Source organism: Cnephaeus nilssonii (genome assembly GCF_951640355.1).
Source record: "Cnephaeus nilssonii genome assembly, chromosome: 9".
NCBI classification, from domain to species: domain Eukaryota; kingdom Metazoa; phylum Chordata; class Mammalia; order Chiroptera; family Vespertilionidae; genus Cnephaeus; species Cnephaeus nilssonii.
In genome coordinates this window covers 44,190,083-44,207,397 of record NC_137080.1, presented here as the reverse complement: position 1 = coordinate 44,207,397, position 17,315 = coordinate 44,190,083, and the positions used below count along the sequence as shown (strand labels likewise).

The following is a 17,315-nucleotide window of genomic DNA, read 5'->3' as shown; positions in this document are numbered from 1 at the left end:
AGTCCCGCCCAGCGCCCAGCACTTGCACCTGCTGCAGGCGTTGGAGCTGCTGCTCGCACCTGCTGCTGGTGCCTGGTGCCGGCTCCGATTGCTTGGCTCCATCACTGGGTGCTAGCGGTGGCTGCCGGCCCTGATCGTCCCTCAGGACTTCTCCACCTCCCCTGCTCCTGCGGGGTGATCGGGGCAGTAGCCGCCTCTCACACCCAATGCTGGCGCCGGCCCCAATCGCTCTCTGCCATCAGTGGGTGCGAGCAGGGCTGGCGCCGTCAGTGTGTCAGTGTGTGGGAGTGGCAGCGGTGGGAGCAGGGCTGCTAGCAGACAGGGGACTGGGGGCCGTGGTGGGAGGGGCTGGGCGGGGGCATGGAGGATGGGCCGAGACCTGCTCCTGTGCCCACCACAGCCTCACAGCCCACAGTTCCTTTCAAGGTACACAAATTCGTGCACTGGGCCCCTAGTAGATACATATAACATATGTGAACACCCACACATTTAAGAGCTAATTACTTTTGTACCCTTGAACAAACATGTACTATAACTCAAAAATTATATAACTAAGTATATGTTAACATCCTAAAGAATACCTTTATTAAAATGGAGATACTAGTGTCTATAATTTGTAGGTATGAGAACAATGCTAAATGCAAAAGAATATGCTTACAACCATCAACTGATATTTTGCAGACTTTCTTTCCTTGTGGGGCTGTAGAAAAAAGCAACCCCCATATCCAAAATTATTTGGTGGTTTCCTCCTTAATGATAGGTACAGGTTGCCAAGGTAATGCAGTAAAAAGACAAAAATAGGCAGACCTGGATTTCAGCCCAGCTCTTATGTAGCTGTGCAGCATTAGGCTTATCACTTAACCTTTCTGAACTTAGCAAACTGAGGCAATACTTACTTCACAGGTTTGTTACCTGTAATCTTATACATGGTAACTGTTATGCTAACAGGTAAAACTGAGTATTGAAGACATTTGATTGTACCACATGAAATTGACATTTTTGTAGATAAAAATGGCCAAATTTAAGTCTTTATTGTAAGGTGACCCCCCCTCCTAGGAACCTCAAGGGCACTGTTACAGTGAGACCAAAGTGTGGATGGCAAACACAGATTTCTTGGTGAGTTTTTAGTCAATGGTCATGGATGGACACTTTTATCAGTGAGTAGTTTATAACATGCTGAAATAACACCCATAACCACGGAGTTGGGTATCTTAGACTGTTCCATTCCCTACTCTCAAGTGCAGATACATATTTCTTATCTTACTAAAGGTAGCATATTACACTTGTTGCATTGAATGGTTACCCTTCTGTTCCAGGCTACTAAGAGTCACCATTTGCCTTTCTAATAATACCAGTCACTTAGACATGCCCGTCGAGGTGATTGCTGATCTAGGTACTCTCCTAAAAGCTTGATTTCAAGGTGTTTTCCATGTTGTGGCTTTCCCTCTCAATCACTCTCCTTCGCAGTCCAGGCAGGCGTTTCTGGAAATTTCCACTCAGCAGGATATAGAGAAAAGGGTTAATGCTGCTGCTGGCATAGCTGAGGCAGATGGAGAGGTAATAGATCACATAGAAAGCCAGCGTGGGCTGCTCCATCTGCAAGTTCACCAGCTGGATGATGTGATAGGGGGCAGCACTTAGGACGAAGACTGCTACCAGCACCAGTACCATCTTTGTCAGCTTCATGACCCTCTGCCTCGGGACACAGGGATTGTAACTGCAAAGGCAACATTAGGATAAAACATGAAAAACCTTAGAAACTGCAGGGCAATGGGGTCCTAGAATTTTTTGGACAGTTGAGAATGGATGCAGTGCAATATGAAGCTCATTTTTATTCTTACTTATTCAGAGTATTGTAAAATGATTTTTTTTTCATTCCTGTTAAAATTTTCCCAAAGCTGGAAGATTTTAAGAAACAAAATAAATAACATACTATTGCATTTAAGTCCAAAGTATCAAATACACGAGTCTATGCTGATATAAATATATGATTGAATAAAATGAGAAAGAATAGCTGTCAGTGTCTTAATATTCCATTTTAACTTTCCCACCACCTCAACTCCCTGTGATACATTTAGGAGCTATTTCCCCCCCATAACTGTGGCTGCTTCCCTTTCCCATTCTAAATAGACCACGCTTGAAGAATGTAAAATTTCCAAAGAAATTCTAAGTAGGAAAAAATGTCATGGGCCAATAGACCATTTAAACCTTTGGTACCAAGGTTTGCCACAAATTTTGACCAATGGTGAATAAATTGTTCACTTATTCTTTTAAAAAAACCTTTATAGTGTCATATGTGGTATGTGTGTAAAACCCAGGAATCTCATCTTTTCAAAACAAATACAACAATCTAGTCTAAGAACAAATTTTAATAATTTTTAACCCAACATGTTTTATAAAACACTGACTTATGCATTTAAACAAATTGTTATGTACAGTTTCAAGTAGAGAATAATTTATATTTATTCATGTGGTTTTAGAGACAAGTATCTTTAAAGGTCTTCCCCTAGTTTATTGTCTTTATGTAAGTCTTTGTTTTTCTTTAGTTCTAATTAATATTGTCCTAAGTATTCAAATACCAATGAGATATTTCTATAAGTTAAAAATTAAAACAAAAATTTGAAGTTATACACATCATCTAGGATACTGACATATGTACACAAGTCTGCAAAATGTACAAGTAAAACATTTAAATAACACTGTTGATGACAAATATAAAATTATTCTTTAAATAGAATCTTGAGTTCTGCTCACATTTTTTAATGAAAATATTACCTCAGTAATTTCAACATTTATCACTGACAGACCCTCAAATATCTGATCCAGAACATGTCTTATTTTCAGAAAATGCCTCATATAGACATTAACGCCTATATATCTAAGTATAGTATGTGTCAAGTGATTACTGTTTAAATCTCTGTTGTAGACGTCTTAGGATCTCTGCATTGTTCTTTTTTTAACATACAAGATATTTTATTAACATATTATTCATATCTATGATAAAAATAAAGTAGTCTTACAGGATCTCAAATTCAAAACTTTAAATATTTGAAAAGCCGTCGTTGGGGGAAAATAATATTGAGAGGAACATGCAGAAAGTTTATATCATATCATTTCGATTACCCACTTTTAGGAACAAAACTAAGTTAAATATGCTCTTGTATATTTCTGAAGGAGGACTATTTTAGTCTTAACCTTTTATTAGAAACAAGGAAATACAGGAAGAAAAAATAAATAAAACAGCTCCTTGGAGTACATTAGAACAAGGACTCAGATTCCAAGTACTTAATGGCAAGAGTTTAGCAAAATTTATCATTGTACTTATTCATAATGTTGATATTTTTAGCAATTAAAACAAAACAGAAACAAAAGAAGAATAAAGGCAGAAATAGAAGACACAGTGAAAGGGGTAGTATTCAACAGACTTAGAGAACCCATGTGTTACTTTTCTATGCATTGTTCTTTCAATAAATCAAGAGAAATAAGGCAAACACTTACCATCCAGCATCCTTATTCTGTTGGTACATCTCCCAAGTATAGCATAAAATTAAAATATAGCACACCAAAATCAAGGGCAAAGGGAAAAAAAAAGTTGTTATCGTCAAATAAAGTGTGTACCTGTAAAATGAGAGAGAGAGAAGAAGACATGCCTGTTACATTCACAACGCTAGGCACTGACTTTTACAGTTTATGAGGCATGATTCTGATTTTTCAGGGCCCAGGAGAAAAGTCCTTCGGGGAAAGAATTAAGCATCTTTGGGTGCTTTCCTCATTGTTCACTGACACTGATGCTTATCTTTTCAGCAGCAAGGCCAGCACTACTGAGTATGGAATGGGTAAGGATACTTACTATTATTATTATCTTTAGTGTTATTAGCAACATCAGGCAATAGCAGATAGCATTTAATATATATTAGGCCATGATCTGAGTGCTTTAGATATTTTAACCCACTGAATCTGTAAAATCCCATTAGTACAATGGCATTATTATCCACATTTTACAGAATAAGAAACTAAGGCACAGAGAGGGTAAATGGTTTGCTCAAGGTTAGCCAGCTAGTAAGTGGCAGAGGGGGGATTTGAACCCAGATGGACAGTTGAGCTGTACAGCCCATCCTTGTAGCCAAGGATTGAGATGGCCTCAAAGGGCCTGTTTGTAAAATCGCCAGTCTTTTCCTTAGTGCTTTGCCAGGGGGAAGTCTCAGGCAAGCCAATTCCAGTTTTGCACAAATGCCAGGTGTTGGAGAAGAAAGGTAGCTCAGGCTGGGTGGGTGTGGACAGAGGCAGAGAAAAGCAGAGAGAAGAGAGGGGAGAGGAGAGAGGAGAGAGTAGAGAGGAGAGAGGAGAGAGGGGAGATGGGAGAGGAGAGGGGAGAGAGAAAACCTGGGACCAGAAGGACTCTGAGGTAGCACAGAAATTCCATTTTACTGTAAGGATTTAATTCCAGGAGGAACAACAGAGGCCCAAAACTCAGAATATTCTTTATGATAACCAACCAAAAATAGAAGAAGCAGCTGTCAGTGCAAAATAATTAATCTTTTGTATTTCTTTGACACAGACCGAAGTCCCATAGTCAGATAGTGAGCCTCAGGTTGTGCTCTTCTTTTAGAGAGGCTGAGGTCCATATTAACCTGTCAATGTCTGTGATTAAGTATCATTTCACCTTTAGATTGGCCAGTAGTTTCTGTCTGTGCATGCAGCCAATACTGGTGGGAGAAATAACAAATAAATAATCAATCCTATCGGTGTTGCACTCATTGGGAGCTTGCTGTTACTGGATTTGTGGCCTTGCAGACCCGTACCTTCAGCTCTATTGGGCTATGTCTATGCCCAAGCAACTCATCTGTTTAAAAGCAGTGGATGGGAAATGATAAGAGTTCCTTCTTTTTTACTGCAGCATAGTATCCCATTGTGTAGATGTACCACAGTTTTCTAATCCACTCATCTGCTGATGGGCACTTAGGCTGTTTCCAAATCTTAGCTATGGTAAATTGTGATGCTATGAACATAGGGGTGCATATACCCTTTCTGATTGGTGTTTCTAGTTTCTTGGGATATAGTCCTAGAAGTGGGATCACTGGGTCAAATGGCAGTTCCATTTTTAGTTTTTTGAGGAAACTCCATACTGTTCTCCAGTGGCTGCACCAGTCTGCATCTACCAGCCATTCATGAGGGTTCCTTTTTTTCCACATCCTCGCCAGCACTTGTCATTTGTTGATTTTTGATGATAGCCATTCTGACAGGTGTGAGATGGTACCGCATTGTTGTTTTGATTTGCATCTCTTGGATGATTAGTGACTTTGAGCATGTTTTCATATGTCTCGTGGCCTTCCTTCTGTCCTCTTTCGAAAAGTATCTATTTAGGTCTGTTGCCCATTTTTTGATTGGATTGTTTATCTTCCTTTTGTTAAGTTGTATGAGTTCCCTGTAGATGTTGGAGATTAAACCCTTATCGGTGATAACATTGGCAAATATGTTCTCCCATGCAGTGGGCTTTCTTGTTGTTTTGTTGATGGTTTCTTTTGTTGTGCAAAAGCTTTTTATTTTGAAGTAGTCCCATTTGTTCATTTTCTCTTTAGTTTCCATTGCCCTAGGATCTGTATCTGTGAAGATATTGCTTCGGCATATGTCTGAGATTTTGCTGCCTGTGGATTCCTCTAATATTTTTATGGTTTCCTATCTTATGTTTAAGTCCTTTATCCATTTTGAGTTTATTTTTGTGTATGGTGTAAGTTGATGGTCTAGTTTCCTTTTTTTCATGTATCTGTCCAATTTTCCCCACACCATTTATTGAAGAGACTGTCTTGACTCCATTGTATGTTCTTGCCACCTTTGTCAAATATTAATTGAGCATAGTGGTTTAGGCCAATTTCTGGGTTCTCTTATCTATTCCATTGGTCTATATGTCTGTTCTCGTGCCAGTACCAGGCAGTTTTGAGAACAGTGGCTTTGTAATACAGCTTGATATCTGGTATTGAGATTCCTCCTACTTTGTTCTTCTTTCTCAGGATTACTGCAGCTATTCAGGGTCCTTTTTTATTCCAGATGAATTTTTGGAGAGTTCATTCTAGGTCTGTGATATATGCCGTTGGTATTTTAATGGGGAGTGCATTAAATCTATAGATTGCTTTGGGTAGTATGGACATTTTAATGATGTTGATTCTACCAATCCATGAACATGGTATGTTTTTCCATCTGTTTATGTCTTCCTCTATCTCTTTTTTCAGTGTCCTGTAGTTTTCTGAGTATAGGTCTTTTACATCCTTAGTTAAGTTTATTCCTAGGTATCTTAATTTTTTTGGTGAGATGGTAAATGGGATTGTTTTTTTAATCTCTCTTTCTGTAAGTTCACTATTGGTGTATATAAATGCCATAGATTACTTGGCATTAATTTTGTATCCTGCTACATTTCCAAATTCATTTATTAAGTCTAATAATTTTTTTGACGGAGTCTTTAGGGTTTTCTATGTATAGTATCATGTCATATGTGAATAATGATAGTTTTACTTCTTCTTTTCCAATTTGGATACCTTTTATTTCTTCTTCTTATCTAATTGCTATGGCTAGCACTTCCAGTACTATGTCAAACAGGAGTGGTGAAAGTGGCCATCCCTGTCTCATTCCTGTTCTTAGGTGAAATGGTTTTAGTTTTTGCCCATTGAGTATGATGTTGGCTGTAGGTTTGTCATATAAGGCTTTTATTATGTTGAGGTATGATCCCTCTATTCCCATTTTGCTGAGGGTTTTTTTTTTTTAATCAAAAAGGGTGTTGGATGGAACTGGAGAGCATTATGCTAAGCGAAATAAGCCAGTCAGAGATAGATAAATATCACATGATCTCACTCATTTGTGGAATATAATGAACAGCATAAATTAATGAACAGAAACAGATCCAGAGATAGAGAAGCATTGATCAGACTGTCAAACCTCAGAGGGAAGGTAGGGGAAGATGGGGGTAAGGGAGAGAGATCAACCAAAGGACTTGTATGCATGCATATAAGTCTAACCAATGGACACAGACACCAGGGGGTGAGGGCATGAGTGTGGGGATAAGGACACACAGATAATACCTTAATCAATAAAAAATAAAGAATAAAGTTTAGAATTTCTCTGAGAACCAGGGGAGTTCTATTTGCTTCTGTGAGTAGTAAAGCCAGTTTAAAAATTGAATATGTGTTGGACTCCAGAGGTATCTGTCAATAGTAAAATAGGATAATCCTCTGGGGAATATTTACATTTTCAAATAAGAAGCAAGGGAAGAAGACAATTACCCAAACTCACTAAGTACTTAAAGTGAATTATATGTGATGGTGGCCAATAGCTAGAACAACTATTTGGACACCAGGGGTTGTTCCAGCTCATATCTCCATTTATATCAACATGCAAAACTGGCTTATAATGTTTTGAATGTTTTACAAAATAAAATTTCTCACCTGCAAAAAAAAAAAAAAAAAGTGGTGGATGAGCAAAGGAACCCACCATATTGACTTGAGATAGTGTATGGATGTATGTAAAATGTACCTAGCACAGTACCTTGTGCTTAGTAGGTGATCAAAAATGTTTAGTCATAGACTTCAATGCTATGTTGAAAATTTCCAATAGAAATTTTTTTGACTAACTTTTTCTTTTCAAATTAAAATGTAAGAAATGCCTGTGTTAGTGTCTGCATTAGTTATGTACAGCTGTTGTAACAAATTACCACAAACTGGGTAGCTTAAAAAGATAGAAATGTATTGTCTTATAGAACTGGAGGCCAAGAGTCTAAGATCAAGGTATCAGCAGGGCTGGTTCCTTTTGGAGGCTCTGAGGGAAAATCTGCTCCCTGCCTCTCTCTGGTGGGTTCTGGCAATCCTTGGGGTTCCTTGACTTGTAGACACATTCCCCCAATCTCTGTCTCTGTGTTCACATATGTTCTCTCTATGTATCTTCAAACCTTTCTGTCCTTATCAGGACACCAATCATTGGCTAGGGGGCCCACCTTAATCCAATATGACTTCATCTTCACTTGACATACCTGCAAGGATCCTATTTCTAAATAAGGTCACATTCATAGATGCTGAGGGCAATGTATCTTTTGGGGGGACACAACTCAACCAAATTCCAACTGCATATTAATAAGGTGTGCATCTCAGGAACTCTGAGACCCTTTTTGAAATTCTGTCCCTCCCTTGATTGCTGTGTTTCTGCTGTGTCTGGCTGCCAGGGATCTTTAAAATCCATATTTAGATATATTTGTGCCCACTGAAGTTACATTATTAAACTCAAAATCTTTTTAGATCAACTTGATTATGGAAGGCAGGTAACTAAGTGGGAAGACTGTCTGGGAGAGGATCCCCAAGGACAGGCATGCAGACAACGAGGCTGAAGCTCTTCATAACTTAATTCAACTCCATTTTTCTTAAGTTGGAACAACCTACCGGAGCACATCGTCAGGGGATGCTAAATCAAAAGCACAACTCTCCACGCCGTCTTCAAACGTGATGACCTTTGAGTAGACCCAGACAGGCAACGCCAGGATAAAGGAAGCTGCCCAGAGGCCCAAATTGATGCGGATGGCCTTGTACCTTGTTCTCCAACTTGTAAGTCGAAATGGTTGGACAAGAGCCAAGTACCTGCAAAGCCAGTTAAAAAGGGTTTGGGAATAATCAATAAAAGCACTGAGCTCCAACAATGAATGGTCCATGACAAGAGTAAATTATTAGTATTATTATTCTCCCTGAAGCATACCGCTATCAGGGTAAAAGGAAGTTATAGTCTTTTTTAAGAGTTGGCTGGTAGCTATAGAGAAAACAACTCTTGACCCTGCAAATCTGAATAGACCACGCTCCGAAATAGCTGTCACTTCTACAAACACACCGAGGAGGGTAAAATTCTGCCCTGCAAACTCTCTCTTTACAAAGGTGCTTTCCTTGTAGATGAGGCTCTATAAAACTTGGTCTCTGACAGGGATTTCCTCCGGGAGGCAGGGGCCCTCTGCCCCGTAGGATTTACTGATGTAGAGGCAGGAAGAGGGAAGTGCGCTGGCAGGAGGGAGGGCCCCCCAGCAGGGAGAGGTTCAAGCCATGGGACAGGCATTTTGCTCAGATAGCTTTTCAGTAGAGTCCCCAGGCACTTGGGGGTTCAGTTCAGAAAAATCACAGCAAGGATAAACAAACATGACTAGTGTAGACAATTGCAAATTGTCTTAGGCTGCAGGCTAGAGGGGGAAATGGGCTCATTTTATAGTGAAGTATTTTTCTTCCTTCTTTTCTTTTTTCCATTTTTGATCCAGAAAAAAAGGGCAATCATTAATCAAACTTGAAATCCTGATATATCAAATGGATTTATAGCAAATCCAAGAAGAATTTTTAAGAGGCAACTAAAAGCTAAAGGATGAAAAACAGTGTTCAGACCTGGAATGAAAGGTATTTAGAAAAGCAGAGTTTTGCTGGGTGTAGAGGTTGTAGAGTAAGAGGTTCACAGAAGAGGTACAGTTAAAGGAAAAGCCAGTACTCTCCTTTATTCAGTGTACAGTGTATAAAGCAGGTTTTATTATCTCCAGGAATGGTGTTGTGATTGGGAAGGCCTGTACTTTAGGTTGCTTTTCTCAGTGGCCTGCCCTGTGCAGGGCCCTCTCTCTAGTGTCAGGACCTTGTCAAGCTGGCCAGGCTTTACTCAAGGCACTGTCAGCATTGGCTGGCATCAGGTGAATTATCCTGACCTACACAGTACATTGATTAAAAAATGTGATGTTAATTATGACTTGAGAAAGACACTCTATATTTGGAGGATTCTTTTGCAGAAAAGCAGCAAGATATAAAAAAAATGCATCAAACATTACTATTATTATTCATGTCTGAATAATAATCCAGCCTTGCCAATGGTTTGTTTATCCATCAGAAGAACTACTTATAACTTCCCACCTCAAGGGCCCATTTGGACAAATAAAAGGGTCAGAGCTCCAGAAGAAGTCCTGGATCAACCCAGGAAATTTAACACAGCCCTCAAGACTGATGGGCATTCATTCATCAATGTTTTTTGAGCACCCACTTGCCAGGCCCTGTTACACAGACACTTGGGATATATCGATGATCAAACCTGCCTTTGTGGAATTTATATTTGAGGGGTAGGGGAAAGCTAGAGAATAAACAATACACACACACACACACACACTAAATTAGACTATGTGATTTATTTGAAGCAAGGGAGATCAGAGCAAGGGGGTTTAAGTGTGCTGGAACTGGGTCGGGTGGGAAGAATGTGGATTGAGATTTTAGGTGGGTTGCTCTCTGAGACAATTCCTGTTGTGTGTGTTACATCGTCTTTTAGGACTTGCTTCTGTTTGTGGAAGACCTGATAGGAAGTCTTGGCATCTGGATGATGTAGGGCTCATCCTGGCTTGCATATTTCTGAAAGAGGCCAGATGGTGAGATAATTATAAGCCACCTGCCAACTTTAGAGACAGCCTGGGTCTGAACTGGGCTCCACCACTCATTGGCCCCGTAAGTACTCACCATCACTCTCATCTTCTCAAATAACATTAGCTTACATGGTTGGTGATATGGCTGTGGCACACTACAACTCACAGTAGAATACATTGCTAATGATGTAAAATGGCAGCATTTGCATTAACCAGGCATAATGATGAGTATAAAAGATGGTCTTCCTGGTACCGGGATATCCTATCTAATAAAAGAATAATATGCAAATTGACCATCAACACACAAGATGGCCACCCCCATGTGGTCAAATATGGCTGCCCCCATGTGGACACAAGATGGCCAGCAGGGGAGGGAAGTTGGGAGGGACCAGGCATGCAAGTGAGGGCAGTTGGCGGTGACCAGGCCTGCAGGGGAGGGCAGTTGGGGAGGAACAGGTTTTCAGGGGAGAGCAGTTGGGGGGGGGGGCAGGCCTGCAGGGGTGGGCAGTTTGGAGGGACCAGGCCTGCAGAGGAGGGAAGTTGGGACAGACCAGGCTGGCAGGGGAGGGCAGTTAGGGGTGACCAGGCTGCAGGGAGGGCAGTTAGGGGTGACCAGGCTGGCAAGGGAGGGCAGTTGGGGGTGACCAGGCCTGCAGGGGAGGGAAGTTGGGGGCAACCAGGCTGGCAAGGGAGGGCAGTTGGCAATTGGGCCGGCAGGGGAGCAGTTAGGCGTCAATTGAGCCAGGAGGGGAGTGGTTAGGGCAGTGATGGCGAACCTATGACATGCGTGTCAGCACGGACATACGTAGCCATTTCTGATGACACGCGGCTGCATGCCGAGGATGAAACATTTGCTGTTCCTGAGGATGAAACATTTGCGACTAGAGTCTTGGAGTTAGTTTTTTCCTCAAAGTGACACACTACCCGAGTTATGCTCAGTTTTTTGGCGAAGTTTGACACACCAAGCTCAAAAGGTTGCCTATCACTGGGTTAGGGGGTGATCAGGCTGGCAGGCAGAAGCAGTTAGGGGCAATCAGGGAAGCAGGCAGGCAGGCAGGCAGGCAGGCAGGCAAGCAGTTGGGAGCCAGCAGTCCTGGATTGTGAGAGGGATGTCCGTCTGCCCGTTTAGGCCCGATCCCACCAGGATTGGGCCTAAACGCGCAGTCGAATATCCCTCGAGGGGTCCCAGATTGGAGAGGGTACAGGTTGGGCTGAGGGACACATCCCTCTCCCCACCTGTGCATGAATTTCGTGCACTGGGCCTCTAGTTTCCTTATATCTGTGTAGGAATCCATATCTACTCCACTGATTCCATTAGGTGCTAGGTAATAGAAAGAGTGTGTGAGACTTTGAACATATGGGAAATAGCCCTGACAGGGAGTGAGGAGACCCACTTCAGTTCTCAGCTCTGTCATGGACTCCCTCTGTGCCCTTAGCAAATACCCTCACTTCTTGGGGCCTCAGCTTCCTTATTCCAAGAATCATGGGGGGGCATTCATTCTAGTTTACAACTTTGCATGATTTTGAAATCCTTTTATATTGTAGTGAGTTGTAAATAAAACTGAGGTAAAAAAAGATTGATTGGAAAAAAGATTTTAGTGTTTTAAGCTTTCCATTAAAAATAGACTTCTGTGAAAATGGGAACAAATATTCTTAGATGATCAGTTCTACAATAAGACAGGCAAAGGAAGAGGAGCCTTGCTGTTACAAACCAGCTCTGATGTTGCTTAAAGTATGAAGCACAGGCACCTCTGAATTATGTTAGATATTACAGAGTCTCTTCACTTACCTGTCCACACTCATTACAGTCATGATGGCACTACAGGCAAACTGGTTGCAGGTATCCAGGGATGTAATGATGGTGCAGAGAGGCCCCCCAAACACCCACTCTCCTCCCCGGGCCCACTGGTGAATAAGAAAGGGCATTCCGATGATGTGGACCAGATCAGCCACAGCCAGGTTGCAGATGTAAATGTCAGGAATAGTTTTTTTCCTCGACCTGAAAGAAATGGGCGGAAACTGAAGACTGACATAGAAAGTATGCAGCTTCTTCAATGTATGTCACCTGTTACAAATTTTCAATTGCTAAAATGGATTTTAAAAGTTAAAGGGAAACTTATACAAGTGTACATATACATGCCTGGTATATTTAAACAGTTTGAACTATATGCCTAAGAGCTAACTGTGGTGGTTTAAAAATGTGTCTGTACATTCTTAGATATTGCTTACAAAACATGGAGCCCAATTTCCTCCCTTTGAGTGTGGTTGCACTTAGTAACTCATTTTTAACAAATAGTATATGGTGGAAATGACAGTGTCTGACATTTTAAAATTAGGACATAAAAAACTTGTGGAGTTTTCTCCTTGCTCTCTCTTGGATCATTTTCTCCGGGGAAGCCAGCTGCCATCTTGTGAGAATACTCAAGTAACTCTGTGGAGAAGTCCACCTGGAGAGGAAGTGAGGTCTCCTGCCAACAACCAGCCAGGTGCGTGAGTGGGCTACCTTGAAAGTTGATGCTCCAGCCCCAGCCAAGATGACTGTTGCCCTAGAGGACAGCCTGACTGCAACTTCATGGAAACAGTAGAGGGATAGGTCAAAGGGAACTACTAGTTTGATTTAAGCTGGGGGGTGAGGGGGAAGGAAGAGGCCTTGTTCTGAGCATTTTCCCTTCTTAGCAGCTTATATTCCACCATTTGACTATTAGTGTTCCTTCAGGTTAATACACTGTCCCTGTTGTAATCTCTGTGTAAAATGTAGGCACCATTGGGCGGGTTAAAAAGTAAGGTGTCTGAGTAATTTATGATTTAGTGTGAATTAGTTGCCTTGACAGGGAGTTGAAGGCAGGGACTGACAGAGCGGGAACTTTTTATTTATTGGGAGACAGGCCATTTCTTAGAGAGTCTCTGTTCACTTCAAGTGGCCTCTCTGTAGACGGAAGAAAGATGTGTTCAAGACATGGAGGTGGGGAATCAATGGAGGAAAATGTCATTTTCTTTATTTGAAATAGTTTTCCAGGGCCCACCGTGGCTATGGAGAATACTTGAGTAAAGGGGTTGAGTTCATTGGTCTCTCCCTGAAGAATAAAAGGGGAAATGTTATAATTGGCTCAATTTTCCTCCTACACTTTCTAATCTGGTTTCCTTTGACCTGCTCTAAGTTTAAAGTATAATAGACTGGTGATGATCTGGTCTCACTACTTTATAGTCACCCACTTAATGCATCTATCACCTCTTACTTTAAAAAACAAGTCATATAGAACATCTTATTCTGGAGGCTCCATCTTGCTTAAGCCTATTGTTGTGTGTGTAGTATATATGTTTCATGTATGTTTTTAGTCTTCCTTCGGCAAAGTCATACGTTGGTTCACTGCTTGCTTCCCAGTGTCACTATGTCTCTCATTTGGCCTATTCAAGGTCGTCAGTATTGAGGGGGACAGCCTACTGTCTATGACTGCTTAAGTCTATTGGTGATCAAGTAGAGTCTTTCTCTTGCCCAAGTGAGTGAGAGTCTTCTTACCAGCCAAACCAGCTCAATTTCTTAGGATAACTCTTATTGCCAGAAAATAAAATGGTTGCTTCATAGTTTCAACCCCTGCCTGGGCTCTACCTCCAGAGTTTCTGAGTTAACTGGTCTGGGGTGAAATTGTATACTAAGATTCTTAAAAGCTCCCCAGTGATTCTAATATGTAGCTGAGATTGAGAATCATAGCTCTAAAAAATCACTAACTCAGCAGTAAGCATTGGCCTAGGTCTTTTCATTTTGAGACCTGCAACTCAGATGTTACTTAATACATGATAAAAAAATATCTGTAGAATCTTTTTTAATTATCTTAAGCACATATTCCAAACCTGATTTCACTAAGAAAAACCCTCCAAGGAGAAAAGGATTCACTTAGGGAGTACAGAAAGTCCCTACAATGTGGGAAAGGAGAAGAAGCCTTACCTTACTATAGTGAAGACAATGAGGATGTTGCCAACCAGCCCCATTGAGCAGATAAGCCCAACCATGGAAGGGAGGATGACTGTATCCACAACGCTGAGGGATTGATAAGCAAACTCTTTATTCCACGATTTGTTCAAAAGTTCAGCAGAGGTGTTCCAACAGGAAGAGTGAAGTGAATTCATTGTTCATGAACTTCCAGTGGTTAAAGCTGTGAGGAATAGGAAGTGCAGTTCCCTCAATATAGATTTTCTTTAGCTTAATTAAAAAATATTTATTGGGGCCTTTTTGAATCAAGACCCCATGTAACAGAAGATTACAGGGTGAATATAATGAAAAAGTTAGAGAGATCTGCTGTATAACACTGTGCTTATTCAATATTCAGCATTGTACTGTTCACTTAATATATATATATATTAACCAGAATTAAAAAAAAAAGTACGTGAGAGGACAAAATTGATGTTTGAGGTGAGTAGATGTTTCATGTTTTGGATTAAATGTTCTACTAAATGGTTTATTGGTAAAATATGTTCACAAAGAATAAAAAGTAACATGAAAACTGAAGAAAAAGAGATATCATTAAGATAGTGAAAAAGCAAGACTCACAGGGTATTTCTAAGACATATAACCAACAAAAGGCTGTTGTTCAAAATATATAAAATATGTATACAAACCAATAAGAAAAATAGAGATAAGTCAACAGAAAAATATCAAGAGACTTGAATTGGCATTTATAAAACAGGTATCTAATGGTAAATAAACATTTTATTATTATTTTTTTGTGTCTATGAGTTATTCATATATGCATTCAGGTCTTTGGTTGGTTTTATAAGGCATTCAATATCATTGGTGATAAGTAAAAGGCAAATTAAAACCACAATGGGGTATCCATACAAACCTATCAAATTGGTAAAAAGTTTCAAGTCTGAGATTTCCAAGTGCTGGTGAAGGTACAGAATCACAGAAACTTCCACTACTGGTGAGAATGTAAGTTGATGCACCATTGTGGAAATCAGGAAGGTGTTATTTATTAAAGTTGAATTGATGAATATTATCTGATGACCCAGAAACTTCTCCATAGGCGGGATATACTTAGACATAAATGTTTATATATACCAGAGTGCTCCAGAAATATTCCCCGACATATTTATTTTATATATTTTAAACAGAAAATAGTCAAAATGCTCATTTACAATGGGATGGATAAAAAGATTGTGATATATTCACACAATGAAATATTGCACAGCACTAGAAAGAAACAGACTGTAATTACATACAATAACATGGATGGATCTAATAACTTAAGGTTGAGCAAAAAGCAAAAATTCATGCAGTATGATTCAACTTATATAGAATTAAAAATATGGGAAAAACTAAACTATAGTATTAGATATACATATAATAATGGTAAGTATATAAAGAATAATAAAGAAGTGATAACTGGAAAAGTCAGACTGATGATCACCTCTACAGAGAGGGTTTTATATGTGACTCTGCAGGTTATTTTAACAGTAAAAATAGTTTTTAAAAACAGTCTAACATCTGACCATATGGTTTCAAAGCAATAATCTAAATCTTTGTTTTTTCTTCTTTGTTAATACTTATCTTACTTTTAAATTTCTACTGTTCTCTTTTACTTTTCTATTCAGTTATTTCAAACTTTAAAAATCAGCTAATATAAATGTTAACTTTGATCGTGTTTCTGTTATGTTGCAACTTGATGCCAAAATGTATGCAAAAATTTAACAAAATAGCCATTCTCAGGCAAAACAGCTATATATATATATATATATATATATATATATATATATATATATATATATATAACTGGCTGAACTCATTGAAGAATTTCACACAGAGAAAGATATTTACAGTCAGTCACCTCATTGTTGTTTTAAAAACAACAAATGTGGGTACTTTAAAAAGTCAAGATGACTCGTTATTTTAATTTTTATTCTGCTATTTGGATAATGAAAAACCAATGTTTAAGAGAGATTTGGGGGATTTTATACAAAAATCTAGAGTTTAAGATATATGAAAATTAACTTTTATGACAATTGTGTTTTTTTTAAGTTACTACAAATTTAAAAAGAAAATATGGATTATGTATCCAAATTAACCTTTTGCACTCGGATGTCGATTGTGACTCGACACGGTTAGCATTAGGATAAAGGAATCGAGAAAAAAGCAAGCGAGTGCAAAGGGTTAATAGGTTTGGAGAATATATGTATTTTGGGAAATAATGATTTAAGTTTAAGACATAGGCAAACTTTCCCCAATGAATTATGTATAGCAATATTCATTATCTCATTTATGTATTTTAATATTTCTTCTCCAAGTATAACTTACAGGAATATGACTCCCCAAGTTTTAGCCAATAGTCATGCTTTCTAAGTATGTCTAAGACTAATGGCCTCACATCTAAGATTTGGAAGTATAATTGAAATGGCTGCATGTTAAGATTGTTTTGAATATTTAACATTAAAAAAATTCGCAAAGTCAGATAGCATAATTGTTATTGACAACTCCTAGGCTATTGAAACCTCAACCCAAATCTCTTCAGCTTCACTCTTCCACCTCAATGGATCTCTTACTTTATTTATTTCTCAGGTCTCGAGTTCTCTGAGGGAGATGGGAACTTGAGAAAGTGGGAAAGGAAGTCATCCTATCTAATAAAAGAGTAATATGCAAATTGACCATCACTCTAACACACAAGATTGCTGCCCCTATGTGGTCAAAGATCCTGCCCCCATGTGGACACAAGATGGCTGCCACAAGATGGCCAGCAGGGGACGGCAGTTGGGAGGGACCAGGCCTGAAGGGAGGGCAGTTGGGGGTGATCAAGCCTGCAGGGAAGGGCAGTTGGGGGGGAACCAGGCCTGCAGGGGAGAGCAGTTGGGGAGGTGATCAGGCCTGCAGGGGAGGGCAGTTAGGGGCAATCATGCTGGCAGGGGAGTGGTTAGGGGGTGATCAGGC

The 17,315-nt window shown here is 39.8% G+C and overlaps 1 protein-coding gene across 1 annotated transcript; it reads right to left on the bottom strand.

The window, feature by feature from the left end:
- Positions 1–1,401: 1,401 nt before the first annotated feature.
- Positions 1,402–14,524, bottom strand: MCHR2 (melanin concentrating hormone receptor 2; the record flags this gene model as incomplete). Its single annotated transcript, XM_079781504.1, has 5 exons — positions 1,402–1,717; positions 3,499–3,618; positions 8,418–8,612; positions 12,189–12,398; positions 14,343–14,524. The coding sequence occupies 5 exons, from the start codon at positions 14,522–14,524 to the stop codon at positions 1,402–1,404; spliced, it is 1,023 nt and encodes a 340-aa protein (XP_079637630.1).
- Positions 14,525–17,315: the final 2,791 nt, after the last annotated feature.